This window comes from Coregonus lavaretus (genome assembly GCF_964263955.1).
Source record: "Coregonus lavaretus genome assembly, chromosome: 12".
Classification (NCBI taxonomy): Eukaryota; Metazoa; Chordata; class Actinopteri; order Salmoniformes; family Salmonidae; genus Coregonus; species Coregonus lavaretus.
Genome location: NC_139999.1, coordinates 18530499 through 18553103, shown reverse-complemented (window position 1 = coordinate 18553103; position 22605 = coordinate 18530499). Strand labels below are relative to the sequence as shown.

General features: G+C 43.2%; 2 protein-coding genes across 2 annotated transcripts; both read left to right on the top strand.

Moving 5' to 3' along the window:
• Positions 1-125: 125 nt before the first annotated feature.
• On the top strand, positions 126-8164 carry LOC311138250 (coiled-coil domain-containing protein 120-like; the record flags this gene model as incomplete). The annotated part of the gene is made up of 9 exons (XM_084172927.1): positions 126-174; positions 1025-1143; positions 5122-5223; positions 5326-5446; positions 5776-5835; positions 6230-6380; positions 6462-6563; positions 6941-7957; positions 8077-8164. The coding sequence occupies 9 exons, from the start codon at positions 126-128 to the stop codon at positions 8162-8164; spliced, it is 1809 nt and encodes a 602-aa protein (XP_084029053.1).
• Positions 8165-12280: 4116 nt separating this feature from the next.
• On the top strand, positions 12281-17868 carry LOC311138249 (SRSF protein kinase 3-like; the record flags this gene model as incomplete). The annotated part of the gene is made up of 14 exons (XM_084172926.1): positions 12281-12593; positions 12708-12816; positions 12932-13019; positions 13479-13566; positions 13686-13792; positions 13937-14102; positions 14389-14414; positions 14563-14619; positions 15169-15535; positions 15839-15936; positions 16102-16209; positions 16299-16368; positions 16464-16556; positions 16717-17868. The coding sequence occupies 14 exons, from the start codon at positions 12281-12283 to the stop codon at positions 16899-16901; spliced, it is 1875 nt and encodes a 624-aa protein (XP_084029052.1). The 3' UTR covers positions 16902-17868.
• Positions 17869-22605: the final 4737 nt, after the last annotated feature.

The following is a 22605-nucleotide window of genomic DNA, read 5'->3' as shown; positions in this document are numbered from 1 at the left end:
TTAATGTATGTAAGCCAACCTGTGCTCTGTGCCAAGTTATTTGTTAGGTAACGACAGTGCTCTCTCTGTAGGTGAGGTTTTGATTGGCTGAGGTTTGAGAAGCAAGACCTCACGAATCAGACCACATGGAGGTCAAAGGGCGCCTCATCACATCCATGGGTGTGGGGGCTCCAGGTGAGTTTTACACCTCCACAAAGAGATTTTGGGGTATTTAGTAATCTCGCATGAACAGACGCATGTAAGATAGGATGGTATCATAGCGTCTGTCAACAAACAGACTGTGGGATGTGACGACTAACAAGGAAATTTGTTCCGTTGTACAGATTTTTTCGTCACTGATTTGGACAATTCCCGATTTCGCAGGTGTTTGCATCTTTCGAATTTCGGAAGGGGATAGGACATTTGGCCCATAGACTTGCCCGAAACTTGCAGAGAAAGGGGGGTGGAGCTACCACCCTGCTTCCGCTCCTCGTTGTAGTATATTTTCTAACTATCAGACATGTTTTTGAGTTATGTACCCAGTAGGTCCCTCAGGTCCTCTGGCACTGGCCTTTTAACTATCCCAAAGCCTAGGACCAAGAGGCATGGAGAGGCAGCTTTTAGTTACTATGCACCCAGCATCCGGGAAAAAGCCTGCCAGAGAACCTAAGGGGGGCTGAAACTGTGGACATATTTAAAAGAGATCTTAAAACACCTTTTTTGCTTTGCTTTTTTAGTATTTCAGTTTTTATTGTTATTATTTTGTTTTTCTATCCTCTTATGTTTGTTGTTCAGTAATTATTTCTGTTTTTATTTTCATTGTTGTTGTTGTTGTTTTGGGGGGGGGGGGTTGAAATGTGCTGTATAAATAAAGCTTGATTTGAACACATCTGCCCCCAGAACTTAATTGAGCATCTGGCACAAGTACGCAATATTTTAGTTCTGGGTTTCTGATATTAGGTACTTAGTAACACCATTGCTGTTACATAGTAATTGTGTACTTGTTGTCTTAACTGAATATGTTGATGTGTTTGTTGGTGTATAGATCAGGACAGCAAGCTGCAAGCTGAGCGCATCTCCGCACTGCAGGAGAGAAAGCAACTCCTGGAGGATATCCTCAGCAGCCGAGTGGGAGAGCTGAGACAAGTGTGTCTGCTGGAGGCGGTCAGTTCCTCTCTCCTACCTCTTACCTATTGTAGGGCTCAGGTCAGTTCCTCTCTCCTACCTCTTACCTATTGTAGGGCTCAGGTCAGTTCCTCTCTCCTACCTCTTACCTATTGTAGGGCTCAGGTCAGTTCCTCTCTCCTACCTTTTAACTATTGTAGGGCTCAGGTCAGTTCCTCTCTCCTACCTTTTAACTATTGTAGGGCTCAGGTCAGTTCCTCTCTCCTATCTCTTACCTATTGTAGTGCTCAGGTCAGTTCCTCTCTCCTATCTCTTACCTATTGTAGGGCTCAGGTCAGTTCCACTCTCCTACCTTTTAACCATTCTAAGGCTCAGGTCAGTTCCTCTCTCCTACCTTTTAACTATTCTAAGGCTCAGGTCAGTTCCTCTCTCCTACCTTTTAACTATTCTAAGGCTCAGGTCAGTTCCTCTCTCCTACCTTTTAACTATTGTAGGGCTCAAGGCATGTTAGAGAGAATGGCTCCATACACCCAAGCCATGCTATAGAGATGCGTGCTTTATGAGATTATTGGAAAGCAAAAACCAACGTTAGGTTTGTTTTCTGTATCTGACTCAATACAGAGCAGCTCTAAACCGCTGTAAACCTCAACCACCTGAAATAATAAATCAGGCTCAATGAGTTTGGCTGCACAGATGAAAGAACAATATTTTGCAACTTGACATTACAAAGCAAAGTTTAAAGAGCAACTGCCCCTAAAAACCAACTTCTCGTTTAGAAAACAGCCTAAGTGGCATGGATATGAGTCAGAAACATTTATTCTACTGTAATAATTTACTACAAAGTGTAAATAGGATAATTTTGGTCATAAAGTCAGTCTCATCCAAAACAGAGTTTTGTGAGACTTGTGGTCGTAATTGCATCACAATGTCCACATGGCAGCACACAAGTAATCAGCATTTCGGAGTGCAGCTGTACTTGACCCAATTGTAATGCTGTGGTAAATATGGGTTGACTTTGGAAATCCCTATAGGACTAGTTAGGGACCATCTGCAAAATTCCAATAGCTCCAAATTTCAATGACTTAAAAACCTCAAACCAACTATTAATTGTAGAAATTCATATACAAATATTGAAAGCATTTATGAGAACTAAAAGGTGTGCAACAAAATATTGTCTAATTTACAATGTGTAATTTATTGACAGACCCTAATTAGCCCCGGAGATAGGCTATCCAAAGTCAAACCAACTTTGCCACAGTCGCACACCAGCCAACTAAAGCTAATTGGCTAAATCATTTGGCTAACTCTTGTGAACACACACAAGAGACACCCACATCAAACCACACCCCTAAACCAACTCGCGTTCTAATTCAGTCATGGCCACTAGCATTTTCTAATAAACCAAATCTAAAACGAGGTAAAATCAGGAAGTGCAGTCACCTTTTAAAGTTTCCCCTTGCAGAGCAGCGTCAGTTAAGAATATGTAGCGAAAGTGTATGAATATTAGCCTGATTTCTCCTGAGACAGAGACAGATATACTGTACCAGGCACCAGATCCAGCTTTTCACTCACAGCTGTTTCACACATTCCCCCTGATTTTGGTTTAGAATTCAACACAGATGTGTCTCAGCTTCTCTCTAGACTAAGATTATTCATGCATGGAAATGCTCTCTATATACTGTTTAGTGCATTAGATTTGGTGATTTGATGCACTACCATTCAAATGATACTATTCTTGACCAACATAGTTTAATTTACATTTACATTTACGTCATTTAGCAGACGCTCTTATCCAGAGTGACTTACAAATTGGTGCATTTACCTTATAGCCAGTGGGATAACCACTTTACAATATGTTTTGTTTTGTTTTTTGGGTGGGGTAAGGGGGGGGGGGGGGGGGGTAGAAGGATTACTTTATCCTATCCCAGGTATTCCTTAAAGAGGTGGGGTTTCAAGTGTCTCCGGAAGGTGGTGAGTGACTCCACTGTCCTGGCGTCGTGAGGGAGCTTGTTCCACCATTGGGGTGCCAGAGCAGCGAACAGTTTTGACTGGGCTGAGCGGGAACTGTGCTTCCGCAGAGGTAGGGGGGCCAGCAGGCCAGAGGTGGATGAACGCAATGCCCTCGTTTGGGTGTAGGGACTGATCAGAGCCTGAAGGTACGGAGGTGCCGTTCTCCTCACAGCTCCGTAGGCAAGCACCATGGTCTTGTAGCAGATGCGAGCTTCAACTGGAAGCCAGTGGAGTGTGCGGAGGAGCGGGGTGACGTGAGAGAACTTAAGAAGGTTGCAGCATTCTGGATGAGTTGTAGGGGTTTAATGGCACAGGCAGGGAGCCCAGCCAACAGCGAGTTGCAGTAATCCAGACGGGAGATGACAAGTGCCTGGATTAGGACCTGTGCCGCTTCCTGTGGAAGGCAGGGTCGTACTCTCCGAATGTTGTAGAGCATGAACCTACAGGATCGGGTCACCGCCTTGATGTTAGCGGAGAACGACAGGGTGTTGTCCAGGGTCACGCCAAGGCTCTTCGCACTCTGGGAGGAGGACACAACGGAGTTGTCAACCGTGATAGCGAGATCATGGAACGGGCAGTCCTTCCCCGGAAAAAAGAGCAGCTCCGTCTTGCCGAGGTTCAGCTTGAGGTGGTGATCCGTCATCCACACTGATATGTCTGCCAGACATGCAGAGATGCGATTCGCCACATGGTTATCAGAAGGGGGAAAGGAGAAGATTAGTTGTGTGTCGTCTGCGTAGCAATGATAGGAGAGGCCATGTGAGGATATGACAGAGCCAAGTGACTTGGTGTATAGCGAGAATAGGAGAGGGCCTAGAACTGAGCCCTGGGGGACACCAGTGGTGAGAGCACGTGGTGCGGAGACAGATTCTCGCCACGCCACTTGGTAGGAGTGACCGGTCAGGTAGGACGCAATCCAAGAGTGAGCCGCGCCGGAGATGCCCAACTCGGAGAGGGTGGAGAGCAGGATCTGATGGTTCACAGTATCAAAGGCAGCAGACAGGTCTAGAAGGACAAGAGCAGAGGAGAGAGAGTTAGCTTTAGCAGTGCGGAGAGCCTCCGTGACACAGAGAAGAGCAGTCTCAGTTGAATGACCAGTCTTGAAACCTGACTGGTTTGGATCAAGAAGGTAATTCTGAGAGAGATAGCAAGAGAGTTGGCTAAAGACGGCACGCTCAAGAGTTTTGGAGAGAAAAGAAAGAAGGGTCTGTAGTTGTTGACATCAGAGGGATCGAGTGTTGGTTTTTTGAGAAGGGGTGCAACTCTCGCTCTCTTGAAGACGGAAGGGACATAGCCAGCGGTCAAGGATGAGTTGATGAGCGAGGTGAGGTAAGGGAGAAGTTCACCGGAGATGGTCTGGAGAAGAGAGGAGGGGATAGGGTCAAGCGGGCAGGTTGTTGGGCGGCCGGCCGTCACAAGTCGCAAGATTTCATCTGGAGAGAGAGGGGAGAAAGAAGTCAAAGCATAGGGTAGGGCAGTGTGAGCAGGAACAGCAGTGTCATTTGACTTAACAAACGAGGATCGGATGTCGTCAACCTTCTTTTCAAAATGGTTGACGAAGTCATCCACAGAGAGGGAGGGGGGGAGGGGGAGGAGGATTCAGCAGGGAGGAGAAGGTGGCAAAGAGCTTCCTAGGGTTAGAGGCAGATGCTTGGAATTTAGAGTGGACTGTACCAGGCACCTGTACCAGGCATCTTCATATTATCACAGTAGCATTAGTTCTAGCTAATTTTAAGATACACAGGCTGGAGACTGTAACAGTGTATGATATAAATGTTTATTACATTTGTTCCTATTGCTCTATTATATAACCATATTTTATAACAGACATTATGAAATTTGACTTGGCAGTGGACATATGAAAACAGTGGTAAAAAAGGATGAAAATGTATGCACTCACTACTGTAAGTCGCTCTGGATAAGAGTGTCTGCTAAATGATTGCTTTTTACAAATGTTAGCTTTGTAATCAAACTATGCTAATTCTGTTGCATGAATGTTGTCTGCAGGAGCTGACCGGGATGGTCCCACATGCTTTTCCCCTGGAGACAGGAGAGAGAGCTCCCGTTGTACAGCGCAGGGCTGGCCTGGCACATAACACCAAGGGAGAGGTCAGAGAACATTCAGATACTATGACATTGGTCACAGAGGACCTGTATGTCTGTTAATACTGGTTATCATCACATCACTGACTAAGTTATTGCTTTGTGCAGGATGAGACAGGTCAGCGAAGGCAGATGAAAACACTCTTCAGTGGTGCTCTGTACAGACACTCAGAGTCAGACAGGAATGTCCCCAACAGCAGGAGGACCGTTCACCGGGGATGCCACACAGGTAAGGTAGTGCTGCGTACAGCAAGAGTTCAAAGACGTATTAACAGCTATACATAAAGATCTTGCACAATGTTTCCATGATATCCATAGAGAAAAGGCTGAACAACCTCTCACCACACATATAATTTCACTTTGATATGAGGCAGTTTCCTCTCCGATGCTGTGATGGCCTGTGTATTTGGTCTCCACTTCCTGCCTATGTTGTACTGTGTAAAAAACACATTTCACTGCACCTATCCAGTGCATGTGACAATAAAACATCTTTATTTATTATTTATTACTGAGGTTGTTGTTGCCTGTGATGACAGATTGTGTTTGTTTATCTTCCAGAGGACACGGTGATGTCGGAGAGTACTAGCTCCATGTCAGATTCAACATCCCATGACAATGGTGAGTCAGCCAGACCTGCAAATACAATAATAATAACTGAATCTGTAAAAGCTGGTCTGTAAAATCATTGATCTTTGTCTGTTCCACAAATACAACAGTCTTGCAAAATATTCTCAAAATGTCTAGGCGGAGTTAGTATCATTACATTATTCTGTGAGGCTACAGAAAAGAGAGATTGTATGATTGGTACTGTTCACATTCACAGTTTATAATTCAATTACTGGATGACAGATCAGATTTCAGTCCCGATCGTGAAAATGAGAGGGACGAAGAATCACATTTCTCCTCCTTAAATTCTGAATTACACGGCTGCTGCCTGAGTATGTTCATGAAAGAGAATAACCTGTTAGAGTGACTCAAGTTAAGACCAAACCCCATCTTCTCCCTGCCTCAGAGGAGTCCTCTCCCAGTGTGGCAGAAGACCACCGCTCCATGTCCCAGCCCCGTCTGGGCAGTCCAGAACACCAGGTCTGTAGGAAACTGTCCCCAGTGGAGATATACTATGAAATGAGAACACGCCGTAACTCTGTGACCAGCTCTATCAGGTAATGTCAGTGTGTGTGTGTGTACGTGTAACGCACTCCTTCTTCTTGTGTCTAATGCTATGTTCTGATGTTTTTCCCTAGCCCTAGTCATTCTCTACCAAGGAGTGCATCTAATGTTGAAGGCAGAAGTGTTCCTGCTACCCCCCTCCTCGCCCGAACCGCCCCAATCAGTGTTCATGTCAGGTAATATTCCTCCTCTGGTCCAGTGCTTCTGCTTAATGCAGCACATCCACTGCTACCCACCCACTATGATGACAGAGAGGCTGACCGAATGACCGATGAGTGCAGCAGGTAATTAGGCTACAGAACATGCCAGTGATGGAAAACGTTATATCAACATTTTATTATCAAGGCAAGATGATTTATTTTGTGAGAAGTCAGATGCTTAGTGTCATATTGACTTATATCATGTTATTTTTTAAAATGTCTTTATGTATTAGGTTTGATATCACAAATTCAATCAATTGAAAATGAAATGTAAAGATAGTGTGTTTACATTATGACAATAACCTATCATAATAAGCTCATCAAATGCTCATTGCTCTCTATCGCTCCTTCAGATCGGATGGCTCTGGTGGGATTTCACTAAAGCAGTGGTCTGGCAGCCTGGATGTACCACATATGGAGCCCCTGGCCCAGGAAGGTTCCTCCTCGGAGCGCAGAGGCTGCCCTTACAGCTCCCGTGCCCGGCGGAGCAACAGTTCTGAGGCCCTGCTTGACCGCTCCAGTCTCCCTGAGGACTCAGCCCCCAGAAACGGGATGCCCCCCAGAGGAGGGCCCTACAAAAGCTCTGAGGCCCTCACTGACGGCAAGCTGAGGCACATCCACCTGGGCAGTCCTGAGAGACAGGAGCAGGGCAACCTGCGGCTGTCCATGGGTGGGAGAGGAGAAGCAGCAGGAGGAGGGGGTTACAATGAGCTCCTAATGGATTACATCTGGGGGAAGCAACAGAGGATGCAAGTGCAACACCAGCTGTACCAATCAACAGGTAGAATCTGGCAGGACATTTCCTCTCCTCGATCGTCCACTGCTGCAGTGCCTCCTCACGCCAACGGCTTCTCCCACTCCCAGGTGCATCTTCCCAGCGCTGCCCCTCCCTACAGTCCCATGGTGATCCGTAGCTCCCAGGCTGAGCCTCGCAGAGTCAAAGTCACCCGGACCAAGTCCTGCGGACCCTTCATCCCCCTGCAGCAGGACGCCATCCTGCTCTCTGCCTATGAGTCTCCCCACCCTGCCCCAAGCTCCACTACCTCCTCCATTCCCAACCTGCACCCCTTCCAGACTGAGCTGTCCGGCCCGTCATTCAATCGCAGGCCTCCCCAGTTCTCTCTCCCCACCCCTGAGGACTCGACAAGGAGTCTGCATAAAGCCTTGGCACTGGAGGGTCTCAGAGACTGGTACCTGAGGAGCGCCCTCGGCTACCCTACCACCACGTCAAAGGGGCATGATGCAGGGGTCTCCCACCTCTCACACCCCCACCCTTTGGTGCACCAGGCTCAGTCTATACAAGGTGATCCACTCCATAGGTCCCAGATGTCTCAGTCAGCCAGCTTCCATGGCCACCCACTGCATGGAAGGTGAGTATTTCTCTGCTTAGGAATGATTGTTGGTAACATTCACACAGGTGCACATTACGGTACTTTTGATCATGTTTGTTTGCTGAGTACTATAATGATTTGTGCCCTCTCTATGGCAGGTCAATGGAGTTCTCACTCTATCAAGAGCCCATTCATCCTCAGAAGCAAGACATGACTCCCAGTGCTGACCCTGGCACTTTGGTCTAATGTAGCTGAATATATATTCAAACACACATGTGCACAGGCGCACACACGCGCACACACAGACAGACACAGACAGACAGACACACACACACACACAGACACACACACAGATCCAAACACTGTAAAAAGGAGCTGATATAAGGTGACCTCACAAGCTAAAAAAAAAAACATTACAACCCCAGCAGAAAAAGACTGTAAGGCCATGCTGAATGCCCTCTGTTGAAAATGAGCCCACCCACTTTTGACCCCTAGATCGCAAAGCGAGGAATGGATTTGCACTGGATCTGTCCCCGGAGTCTCAGAATATATTGTTATTCTGTAGCTACTGTATACTGTATTGTATTTTATCGTTGGTCAGACCCAAGCCACATTTAACAAACATCCTCCTTGTTTAACCTAACAAATCTCCCAATATATAATTTTTTACAGAATAAAGTATATGTATTCTAAATTACTATTTTGTATCTTCTGAGATATAAATAATAGTTATATAAAATAGGTAATTTCGTGTCTTGTGATTTACAAAAATATGTAATGAACTCATATCAACTAAAAAGTATTTAGACACACCAGTGAATGTGTAAATTAACCTGTTTGTAAACATGAATATATATGTCTTATCTCTTCATCTGTCCATCAAACATACACATTTCAACTGTGCTTGCTATTTCTCATGTTTGTTAAATGAACACAAATCCTTTCAAAGCTTGGTCTTCAATCAACAAATGAAAGCAATTCCTGATGTTGCCAAATTGTGTTGTTTCATGCAAGCTAATTATTCTGCATTTCCTAAGAGTCCAGCTGCTGAAAGGACATAATAGTCAAGTTCAGATAAAACCCTGAGGACTTTTAGAGGTCTATGACAGTCGTTTAATGAACTTTCTATTAATTTCTATTCATTCAGTTGCGTAGCACGTTTTCCGTCAGAGCACTTTATGAACATCAAAAGCCTTATCCAATTGCAGCAGTGGGATGGGGAAATTGTCCCCAAGAGAGAACACACTAAAACCAGAAAATGGTTGACAGGGTATGAAGTTTGAGCAAATAAGAAAAGTGTTACCAGGTTGAAGTTCATGTTCAAGTCTACGTCAAGGTGGAATGTTTGTGGCCCATTTGGACATTCAAGATCAAAGTGATGTAGTGTATAATATTATGTATATATCAGATTGTAACAACATTATCAACAATAAACCACATATTTGGATATGTATGTATCATGATAATAAGCTAGATTTGATGCTAAATTCCTATATAAACTGATGTCAACTTAATGTGGAGAAATGAAACGGGGTCTAACTAGAACAGGGCTAGGGGATGGGACTGTTGGCATGAGCAGGCCTTATGTCAGAACTCATAAGTGTGCTAGTATGAGATTCCGTTTCCATTGTATCATGTCATACGCTACTCCTATTGGATCATGTCATACGCTACTCCTATTGGTGGCACAATGTTATCATAATGGTAAAAAAATATTTAAAGTAATTCATGCCATGCCCAAATACCACCGCAGTTCAAGAACGACACATTTATAAGCTTCCCATGACATGTGCTTGTCTGTTCTTGTGTATCTTAGGTTCATGATTATACCATTATAAAAGGGCATCACTAACAACATGAATGGTAGGAAATGAATACCTCTGGAAAGAAATGTATGAGTAGCTAATAATGATCTTTCATTTTAACTGAGGAAAACAGACTCGTTAATGTCATGGCTTCATCTATTGACATGTTTTACAGGTGAAGATATTCCTTTTATCTCAAGTACCTTTAGTGGAATGTTATATTGGTTTTAAATGTTGGTGTTTTCACATTCAATAGTTAGTGTGTGAATTTCTTCAAGCTAGTCTAAACCTGAAACTGATGACCAAACTGCTGTGCATTGGGGGGTTGTAAATGTATTTTTCAGGTGATGTACTTATGTCTGTAAAACATAAATTAATATACATTTAGCTTGAAGGAAATTTATCCAGAATATATATTGTATATTTATGAACTTATAACATTTTTTATCTATTTGTGAAATACACTTCTGTCATAAAACCCATTCAGCACCAGCCAGAGAAGTGTGGTGTTAACTAACATTTAAAGTGTATTAGTTGTAGCTTTTCAGAGAATGAGTTATGTTGATTGACTGGAATTGGTTGTGACATATTGACTGAAATCCCCTTCAGTTTTTCTCCTGATTTTTTTTCATCCTATTACACTATGACCATATTTCAAAGGGGTGAGAAATACAGTTTCTGTTTGAGGCGGATGGGGTACATTCATTGATATTTTTTAAATAAAGTGTCATCATGGTAAATTCAACATCTTGAATTGGAATCATTAAAAAAAAAACTATATTGATTTTCGTTTATTTACAATGTAATTACTGTGAGTGATTTGCCTCAATAAAATAAAATATGTATATCATAGGACATTTCATCAGTTCATCCTTATTAGCCTAATTCTAATGGCTTTGGCTTTGCTAGAAGAATTTGGCACAATTTGACATATTACTTATTTAAAACATTTTTAAATAGCTAACTAGTGTAGCTTATGGTGCTGCCAGCCACACAGCATGTACTGTCCAGTCAGCCACTGGCACAGCTCAGCTCATGTCATTTTCAGAAGGTGTGCTTTGCTTATGGGCAGACACGCACGCGGAGCAAACTAGCGATGGGCATTCCGAGTCTTTTCGGTGAGCCGGCTGGCTCATTTGCTCCGTTCACGTAAAAAAGCCGGCCTATTTGGCTCCCAAACGGCTCATTGTTCAAAATGTTTAAAAATCGAACTAGAACCATGAAAAAGGGCAAATCTTCAATGTAACGCCCAAAAGGTAGGCAACCATTATGTCAGATCGTGAAATGCGCGTTCAAATATATTTTTACCTGGCCAAATTATTACTTTTTGCATGGACCAGATTGATGCGCTCTCCCCACTATTTATTGTTTCTGCAGTGAGGATTCACCTTCTTTAGGTAATTATTTTGTAACTTATCTGCAGAAAAACGTTATTTTGAGCTAAAAAAGTAGTAGCAGTAGTATGCAAATCAGGGAGCCAAATGAATGAATCTTTCACTGATGCGATTCGGTTCCCGACGTTAACCAAAAAGATCCTTTCAAAAAGAGCCGTTCGTTCGCGAACCATCACTAGAGCAAATGTTGACGAGGAAGGAACGGTCCCTCAGTTTACTGGTGAAATCGGAGGACTCCGGTTTTCATTATTATATGTAAGTATTTGGGTAAATATTACATTGTTTTTTCCCAGTTACAGGGTGTAAAAAAAGTTTATAACCAATTGTTACTTGATTATGTCACATTGTAACAGCTGCACGAACTTGAAGTCGGTTGCTTAGCTATAATCTTCAAAGCAATGACAAGCTGCAACAAATAACGTTAGCTAAACAACTTTTGTGGAGAACAGACTCAGGGTAATTTCCGCGTTGCATTAGCTAGCTAGTTAGTTATAAAAATCTGTTATAAAAATGTAAAACATATCTGTTACAAAACATGTTATTTTTCTTTAGAGGACATAGCTAGGTTTGTTGGACTTGGCAGTTCTGAATTGGTCAAAGGATTGACTTTTTTTCTTACCAACTCTTTGACACCTTAATGACTTGACTGAGAGAATGACTTGACTGAGACGATCGTATCTATAGCTGTAATTGTCACAGGTTTAAATGAAAGACTCTCCTAGACAGCATGCACTCAGTCAATAAAGTTACAGGCCAGCTTTGAAGAGCTATTTACGTTGACATGCCATTCATCTAAACCCAGCTAAAAATAAATGGACTCTTGCGTATTCACTGGACCCTTTCAAATGTCATTGCAGATAGGCTCTAGAACTATAAGATTTACTCAATTTGAATAGGCTTACTCAGTGTGTACATATATTGGCCATGTGTGTCTTCTGATTTAACCTCATAGATCCTACATATGAATGCCTATGAGGTCAACTTATAATAGTGTGAACTGTGAAAGATAGTGAACAGTTTGTCTTTTTTTTTTTTTTTTTTGTCGTAGGCCTTCTGCTTGTACCAACTTCATCTCCATTTTCTTCAATCCTGCCCTTGCATGACCTGTGCTGTCTAGGCTAGAAGGCGTCGGCTCCCTGTTCTATTGTGTATCCCTTGTCACAATGTCCAATGCACCTTCATCTAGATATGCTGCTGCATTATCAGCCCTTTCCCTCAGTTTACCTGCTGTTAACCCCAACCCAAACCTTACCCTCAGTTCATCCACTGCCCCTGACCCACCGCTTACCCCCAAACCACCCCTTACCCCCAAATCCCTTACCACTAAACCACTAGTTGTCCCTACCCCCAAACCACCCCTTACCATCAAACTACCCCCTGCTGCCAGCCCAGCCCCTTTAAATTCATATCCCCCTTCACCTGAGATTTTTGGATCAGATGACGAGGAACGGGAGAATCCATCTGATTACTGCATAGGTACTTCACCAGTGTGCCAAATATAACCAAACAACAATACAATCATGTGTGGTAGAAGGAGTTGTTTTATACAGTTTATTGTTGATCGGAAAGAGGTTTCACTGTTTATTGTAGGTGGGTACTACCCGGTGGAAATTGGAGAGATATTCATTGACCGTTACCAGGTGGTGAAGAAGCTGGGATGGGGCCACTTCTCTACTGTGTGGCTAGGCTGGGACATGGAGTAATTATAATAGTTATACTGATAACATTTTTTTTGTTATTGATTGACCTTCGGTTTCATATTGTGATTATGACAGCTGAAGCAAGTGATTCACATTGTTTATTTGTATGTGCAGGAAGAGGCGTTTCGTGGCTCTGAAGTTGGTAAAGAGTGCTCCAACCTTCACAGAGACCGCTTTGGATGAGATCACGCTTCTGAAATGTGTCAGTGTTATATACCCATGTTCAACATTTTATTCTCTGCTATGTATGCCTAATCACAGGTTGCCCAGGAGGCAGCTCTACAGAGTGGTCACTAGCTGGCACAGCCACAAAGTCATAAAATCTGATTTTGATTTTAACATTAACCTTAATCACACTGCTAACCCTAATCTTAAATTAATACCAAATTAATACAACATTTTTGTTTTCATGAATTTTTATGATATAGCCTATGTTGACTTTGCTGCTGGCCCATCTAGCGGAAATCGCTCAGTTCTGCCTCCAGGGCAAGATTCATGACAATAAACGTCAACATGTGGCCTAATCAGTGTAATAACTTGCTTGTTCATCAACCAGAACCAGGTTTAGTAGGAACTATTGCATTTTATTAGTTGCACAATAGTGATAATGAAAAGTAATATGTTTACTCCCCAGTTATGTCCTGTTATAAATTGCTTTTAGGTAAGGGACAGTGATCCATCTGACCCTAAACGTGACACTGTTGTGCAACTTATTGATGACTTCAAAGTCTCTGGAGTCAATGGGGAGCGTATCCTTTAAAAGCCACCTACACGTTATCCTTTTACCCATAATCTCTTTCTCTATGTGTCATATGTTAACTTGCACATTTGAGTGAAATGGTTTCTCCTTGATTCAGCTATGTGTCAGATGTATGCATGGTTCTTGAAGTGCTGGGTCACCAGCTGCTGAAGTGGATCATCAAATCCAACTACACTGGCCTTCCCCTGCCCTGCGTTAAGAGCATCCTTAGACAGGTGCTGTGTCTTTCCCCTGTGATCTCCAAATCCTCTCTTTAGCATTTATCATCCAGAGCAGCTTTTGTGAACGGGTTATCTCCTTTATGTGTTCCCTGGTGTCATGTAGCCACAGTATATCACCATTGTTGTCTCATATCACAGGTTCTTCAGGGCTTAGATTACTTGCACACTAAATGCAAGATTATCCACACAGACATCAAGCCAGAGAACATCCTTTTGAGAGTGGATGAGGTTTACGTCCAGGAGCTGGCAGCTGACACCAAGCTATGGGAGCTGCCAGTGTCTCCTGCTCCCACAAGCTGTTCAGGTTAGGATTGCTCTCAATTCCATGTTGGCATACACGTGTCGCTAAGTACATATCCCTGTGGCATTCCTCTGTCTGTTTTACTTATTTTATTTTTAGATGGAGGGAAATGGAAAATATTTGTTACAGAGAAATGGAGATGCAATAACAGTGCTGAATATTAGGAATATATTATTAACAAGTTTAATATGACTTCAATAGATGGGTCTGTTTAAAACATTTATTCTCTATGATTTGATTTCATGCTCTCTTGTGACCTGCTGATCTCTTCATCTACTACTGATGCCAGCAAACACCAGTCTAAGAGAGAAGCAGGTATGACAATCAACTCTTTATTATTGTCTCAAAGCATAAACCAACCATACTGCTACAAAGGCGGAAAACATATTTTCTGTTCATCATTTGATTACCTCATCTGTCACCTCTGTCTCTCCTACTGCTCATATCATAACCTGGGTATTAGATTGTGTCAAACTTGATGGGGAAGTTGACGGTGGCTTTCCAGGCTCTTGGGGTTTGGGTAAGATGGCCTTGGCATTGTGAGTGTGTGCTGATTCACTGCATCTTGGCCCTCAGAAGAAGAAGGTCCTTTTGGAGAAAAGCTTTGATCTGGGAATCTGGAAATGTGCTTTGTTATATAGTTTGTTTTGGCTGTTGTCAATAGTTACGCTATTGTTTCAGGTTTTCTACTCATTCAACCATGAAAGCAGTGCAGTGCAGTGGTGTGTGTGTGTGTGTTATTTAAAATGTGTATAACCTGCACATGAACTGCATTTCTGAATGAAGGTTCACTATCTACAAATTGCTGTTTGTATTCAGTATGTATGTATTCATTCAGTATGCATAACTACACCTTTGCATTTGTAGTGAAATTGCTCACCGTGATCAACTCATCAATAATTAGCATGCACTGCATGAAAAAGGGATATGCGGTTCTGATATTTAAGGAAATGTAAGATATTGGCAGAGATTGTTTTAAAATATGTTTGAACACTGTTGCATGCTGCAACATGAGACATATGAATCCAATTTTAAGTTTCCCATCAAACGCCTGTGTCTGTGCTCATAGACTGGGAAGGTCTCCAGGATCCCGAGGGCCAGGTTGTCGAGGAAGGAGAAGAAACAACAACAGCAGAAGGGCGAGGACACTTTAGTTGGCCGTCAGAAGAGGGAGAAACATGTGTCATTCTCTAATATCACCACTCCCTGTAGCACCCCTAATTCTACTTCGTCCCCTAAGCCTTCAGGTCCTGTGCATACTACTTGGAGACGGACCCTGCTGCATGAAGAAGCAATGGGCTCTGACAGCAAGGAGTCGGCCTCATCACCTATGGAAGATGCACTATCATTGACTACAATTTCTCACTGCTCTAGACAATCTATAGTGTTACATCATTCTACCCAGAGAGACAACCAGCCCTCATCACCATCACATGGTCAGTCTTGCTCTGGAGCCGGCAGTATAGAGTATATTGTAACAACATATTACCGTGTAGTATACATGTCAGAATACCCGTCAACTAGTCTTTCAAATTAACTTTTATGATTTGCGATATAGTATGTCATGCATATGCTGATGATTAAGTTAATTTATATGAATGATATTGCATGTTGTAATACCTCGTACAAAGCAACCATTTTACACCAGAGCACTCACAGCGCATCCGTTATTGTAGTGGACAGGTGTAGAATTATTCAGTAATATCTATCTGTGGTATCTGCTTTGTGTTTTGTTTCAGGGTTAAGTGAAACAGATCTGTTGGTGAATCTTCTGAAGCCACAGAATGCTGATAAAATCAGCATCAAGATTGCAGATCTGGGAAACGCCTGCTGGGTGGTGAGTTACTATCTGACTACAGACATTATGGATTTGAATGAAAATATGTATTAATAAATATGGTGTCTTAGAAGACAAAATACATTACATAAAAATGATAAGGCCTATTATCAACTAATTGCTCATGGTATGGAGTGCTAAGTCTTCATCTCTGCTCTCCTCCAGTACAAACATTTCACAGAGGACATCCAGACCTGCCAGTACCGCTCTGTTGAGGTCCTGATTGGGTCTGACTATGGCACTCCTGCAGACATCTGGAGCATAGCCTGCATGGTGAGAACCGAGGAGCACCACATCCACCCTTATGTTAATGTTAGCTGTCCAAAATATCTATTACTAAGAAGTCTTACATTTCCATACAGGCGTTTGAGCTGGCCACCGGGGAGTATCTGTTTGAACCCCATTCAGGGGACAACTTCTCACGAGAGGAAGGTAAGCCTTGTCCTTTCTCCTCTCTGTCCTGTGTTTTTCATGGTGATTGTCCTTGCTAAAAAAATAATAATATTTGCTTTAATGTCTCCCATCAGATCACATTGCTCACATAATTGAGTTGCTGGGACCCCTGCCATCCCAGTTTGCCCTCTCAGGGAGAAACTCCAAGCAATATTTCAATCACAAAGGTATATCTATTCACAATTGTTGTATACACCATAGTGGTTTCTTTTAGCATATGATTGATATTTTGGTGAAAAAGTACCCTTATTTTAGTTTCCTGAACATATCCTGTTCAGTCCATCCCCAGTGTAATCATGTAACAGTCTTTCCCTTGTTTGCTCACAGGGCAGCTGCGGCGCATCTCAAGGCTGAAACCGTGGAGTTTGTGTGAGATCCTGCTGGATAAGTATGAGTGGCCGCGGGAACAGGCAGTCCAGTTCAGTGCCTTCCTCCTCACAATGCTGGAGCCCCTCCCAGAGAAGAGAGCCACCGCTGCCCAATGTCTAAAACACCCCTGGATCTCCTCATAGACACACAGTCACCACCGCTGCACAGTGTCTAAAACACCCCTGGATCTCCTCATAGACACACAGTCACCACCGCTGCTCAGTGTCTAAAACCCCCCTGGATCTCCTCATAGACACACAGTCACCACCGCTGCTCAGTGTCTAAAACCCCCCTGGATCTCCTCATAGACACACAGTCACCACTGCTGCACAGTGTCTAAAACACCCCTGGATCTCCTCATAGACACACAGTCACCACCGCTGCTCAGTGTCTAAAATCCCCCTGGATCTCCTCATAGACACACAGTCACCACCGCTGCTCAGTGTCTAAAACCCCCCTGGATCTCTTCATAGACACACAGTCACCACCGCTGCTCAGTGTCTAAAATCCCCCTGGATCTCCTCATAGACACACAGTCACCACCGCTGCTCAGTGTCTAAAACCCCCCTGGATCTCTTCATAGACACACAGTCACCACCGCTGCTCAGTGTCTAAAACCCCCCTGGATCTCCTCATAGACACACAGTCACCACCGCTGCTCAGTGTCTAAAACCCCCCTGGATCTCCTCATAGACATCATACCACTGCCCGGTGTCTAAAACCCCCCTGGATCTCCTCTTGGACACAGAGTCACCACCGCTGCCCAATGTCTAAAACCCCCCTGGATCTCCTCATGGACACAGAGTCACCACCGCTGCCTGGTGTCTGAACCCGATCTGGATCTCCTCATGGATACAGAGCAGTCTCACTGAGGCCACAGGGGTTACACAGGTGACACAGTGTCTAACATGCTGGGAGAAGTCCCTTAATATGATGTTTGAATTGTGGGTAACGGCTGATATTCAGCAAGTGTTCTTTTTTCAGCTGATTTTCTGCAAGTGTTATTTTTCTGTTTGCTCAGGGAGAGCATTCAACTATCAATATATTTTGTCTGATGATTTAAAACCTTTGATGTGGAGAAAATAACTTTTGTTTTGGAGCGATATAGCCAAAAATAATAATAATAATAATAATAATAATAATAATAATAATATGCCATTTAGCAGACGCTTTTATCCAAAGCGACTTACAGTCATGCGTGCATACATTTTTGTGTATGGGTGGTCCCGGGGATCGAACCCACTACCTTGGCGTTACAAGCGCCGTGCTCTACCAGCTGAGCTACAGAGGAGCACAAAAACATGCTGTTTTTGTCAAGAGTCTATCCCGGTTTGGCTTTGTACATGAGTGCCCTTGACAAGTTTTCAAATATATAACCAGTTTATTTAAAACAGTCACTGTAGAAGTTTACAGTTATATCTAGATATTACATTTATATTCCAGATTCTTTCTGACACGATGGCTTGTGTTCTGATTATTCAAATTTAAGCACATCAATGACCAAAATCAAGACTTAATGGAATCCTGACTGTAAAAAGGACACTGGGAAACAGGGGCGGACTGGGACCAGAAATCGGCCCTGGCATTTCTGAAACACTGGTCCATTTCTTTCCTTGAGGCCCCCACACAGAGAAATTTTTTCGTTAAAGCCACAACACCGGCCCATTTTTTTCCTTGAAGCCTCCATTATTAGCCAGATAATAAAATAAGTTAGATAGGCCCAGTGGGCAAAAAATGGACCAGCCCATCTGGCATTTCCCCGAAATGCCAGATGGGCAGTCCGCCCCTACTGGGAAAGCTTTACTTTAGTTTTTGAGTTTCATTGAATAAATGTTGTTTGTTTATACAAAGCTTTCATTATCTACCACTTTTCTCTGAATAATAAAATACATTTTCTGTTGTTGACAGAATTTATAGAAATAGGGTTAGACATTGTGTTAATTTAGCCAATTCATGGATGAATTCAGAATACTCTATGGCTGCATTTAGACAGGCAGCCCAATTCTGATATTCTTTTCACTAATTGGTGATTTAGGCTGCCTGTCTATACGCAGCCTATGTAATTCACCTGACTCCTGTCATAAGACCAGTGGAGGCTGCTGAGGGAGGACGTTTGATAATAATGGCTGGAATGGAGCGAATGGAATGGCATCAAACCATGTGTTTGATGTATTTGATACCATTCCGCTCCAGCCATTACCACAAGCCCGTCCTCCCCAGTTAAGGTGCCACCAATGTCCTGTGCATAAGACCTAATGGAATGACGAGGAAGCAGTGGCTTCAAAGGGGATTAGGATACTGTTGAGTAGGGCTCAAAACTGCAGCCCAGTCACCCAGTCCATGCAGGGTAAGCCATACCTCCCCACTTTTCACTGCTTCCTTCTGTGCCGTCCCTCCTTATGTGTGAGTTTTCTGTGAGTATGTGTTGATGACTGAAAGTGTGATTTAGTGAGGCCTCCACAGTCACATATTCCTCTCAGTTCACATTAAAGTAGCAATCCGCAGTTCAAACAATTATAAAGCGGGCACCCCGCCACTGATTAGGTAAACAGCTGAGGGAGGGGGCTGGAGAAATGTAACCACTCTCAAATTGATGGACAGGGCTATAGATACAAGGACTGACCATCCATGATATCAAAATTATAGTTTGAATCATGTTTTGAGGCTATACAGTGTTTGTTCACGTTCACATTGTTTACAAACAAAGGAGTAAAACAAGCTTATATATTTTGTTCTGATGGGGAATGACAGCTCATGAGGCGTCAACAAGTTATATTCTTGAAATAATTAATGGGTATATATCATTCATTTAAATGTCAAAAAATGAATGTAGCAACTGCAGATTGCCGCTTTAAGGGTTAGCTTTAATTTAGCAGCTGGGAGAGAGGGGAAGGGTTGGCAAGTAGGGAGGGGTTAGTCTCATGAAAATGTGAGTGTGCACAGATGTGTGAGACACAAACTGTGTTGGCAGGTGTGAAACAGTTCTATGGTGAGAGAGGCGGGATCAAGAAGAAGTGTGAGAGTGAAGAAAAGGAAGAATATCACCACCCTGATTGGAGACAGACAAGCTTCAGATGGAAGTGAGACCTGTGTTATATTATGGCATTTACATGTCTTTGATCTGTCTTTGCATTCTGAAATAGTAAACTAAATAGCTACTACTTTGTGCATGCTTGCATTGTTGGTTTCAACTGTGTTTTTATGTTAACAGTGCAGAGAATTGTCTTCTCCTTTTAAAAATCTTGCGATATTGCAGAGCATTTTAACATTTTTGACTGACTGAATTGTGTAGATTTTAATGGAACTCTTCAGATGCCATAATTACATCAGAGGTGATTGGAGCTAAATATGTGTGGCATGTGTTTTTCTCGTATGCCAATCTCTTCACCTCACCCTGGAATGATCTTCAGAGTTGTGTTTCATTGAGTTCTCTCTCTGCAGTTTATAATCATTTAGTATAATCTGACTTTAATATTTTGTCTTTTATATAGATTTTCAGTTTAGTCACCAAGCACCTTGATTCACTGGGGTGTAATGCCCACTGGAATATGGTATAGTTAATCTGCTTCATCAAACAACTCAAAGTATATTTGCCATCAAATGAAGACACTATCTCAAAGCGCCTGATTGAGCAAACCATGCCTTATGAATTTCCAGAGGCTTTTATGTATGTAGCTACAGTACATGTGTAAGAAAGCCAAACTACAGCCCCAGTAACATGGCTTTTGTTTCACAACTCTTGACCTGTTCTGCCCGTTGCTATGCAACTCAAAGCCCAACTTAATAGGCATTACCTCAGCTCAGCCTCTCCTGGTCTTTCAGACATGAGTTGCATTTTCTATGAAAGGTTTAAGAGTCGTCCGTCCCCCCCCCCCCCCTGCTCTTTTTCTGTTTTCACAGAAAACCAAAAATCCATTTTTTTCTGTGTTTTGGCTTTAGGCTGAGTTCTTATCCCTTTTTGCACTTTTCTTCAACTCAACCACTATGTTTCAGAGGTGGTTTGGATTTTCAATATAAGCGCTATATTGTTGACTATCTTTTCTTAATGCATAGACACTATATATTTGTCATAGTCCAGTGGGATTAGTTAGTATTATTTTGTAACACATGGATACATTCATGTATTTGTTTATAATATTATTATAAATAGCTCTCTGCTGGAGAGTAATGAGTGGCTATGACAACAGGGGTTAAATGATAATGCAGGAGGAAATGTTTGAATGTCATCTGCTGCATAGTAAACACCCATTTCATTAGCCTAGTACAAAAGTAGGAATGAAAGGAGCTATTCATTTCGCTATGATCACACAGATTTCTTGTGGACGTACTGTATTGCAAAATATTTTTAAATACTGTACCAAGTTAGCTAGCTGAATAAACTAAGTTAGAGTCTATTCCTAGAAAACATTGAACCGCTGTAGTTTACAACAATTATAATGTCTAAAGTGGAAGTTGGGAGAGTTATATTTGAGTGTTTCAGTGAAAGGTAAGTGAGGGAGGCCCCGCTCTCTTGCTTTCCCAGATGTTTAGTAAATTTCATTCCGATCTCCTTTGCATTATTGTAGCCTTTTTCTGTAGCCGGTCAACTATGTGTCTATCCCTGTTCTCTCCTCTCTGCACAGGCCATACAAACACTTCACACCGCGTGGCTGCTGCCACTCTAACCTGGTGGTCCCTGCGCGCACGACCCACGTGAAGTTCCAGGTCTCCGGCAGCCTCTGGAACTGCCGTTCTGCGGCCAACAAGGCAGAGTTCATCTCAGCCTATGCTACCCTCAGTCCCTCGACTTCTTGGCGCTGACGGAAACATGGATTACCACAGAAAACACTGCTACTCCTACTGCTCTTTCCTCGTCTGACCATGTGTTCTCGCATACCCCAAGAGCATCTGGTCAGCGCGGCTGTGGCACAGGAATCCTCATCTCTCCCAAGTGGACTTTCTCTCTTTTTCCTCTGACCCATCTGTCTATCTCCTCATTTGAATTCCATGCTGTCACAGTCACTAGCCCATTCAAGCTTAACATCCTTGTCATTTATCGCCCTCCAGGTTCCCTTGGAGAGTTCATCAATGAGCTTGACGCCTTGCTAAGTTCCTTTCCTGAGGATGGCTCACCCCTCACAGTTCTGGGTGACTTTAACCTCCCTACGGCTGCCTTTGACTCATTTCTCTCTGCCTCCTTCTTTCCACTCCTTTCCTCTTTTGACCTCACCCTCTCACCGTCCCCCCCTACTCACAAGGCAGGCAATACGCTTGACCTCATCTTTACTAGATGCTGTTCTTCTACTAATCTCACTGTCTCCAACCACTACTTTGTATCCTTTTCTCTCTCGCTCTCCTCCAACACTACTCACTCTGCCCCTACTCCGATGGTAATGTGCCGTCGCAACCTTCGCTCTCTCTCTCCCGCTACTCTCTCCTCTTCCATCCTATCATCTCTTCCCTCTGCTAAATCCTTCTCCCTCCGATCTCCTGATTCTGCCTCCTCAACCCTCCTCTCCTCCCTTTCTGCATCTTTTGACTCTCTATGTCCCCTATCCTCCCGGCCGGCTCGGTCCTCCCCTCCTGCTCCGTGGCTTGACGACTCATTGTGAGCTCACAGAAGAGGGCTCCCTGCGGACCTGTCATCTTTTGAGGAAAACTAGACTCCCTGCGGACCTGTCATCTTTTCACTCCCTCCTCTCTACATTCTCTTCCTCTGTTTCCGCTGCTAAAGCCACTTTCTACCACTCTAAATTTCAAGCCTCTGCCTCTAACCCTAGGAAGCTCTTTGCCACCTTCTCCTCCCTGCTGAATCCCCCTTCCCCTCCCTCATCCCTCTCTGTGGATGACTTCGTCAACCATTTTGAA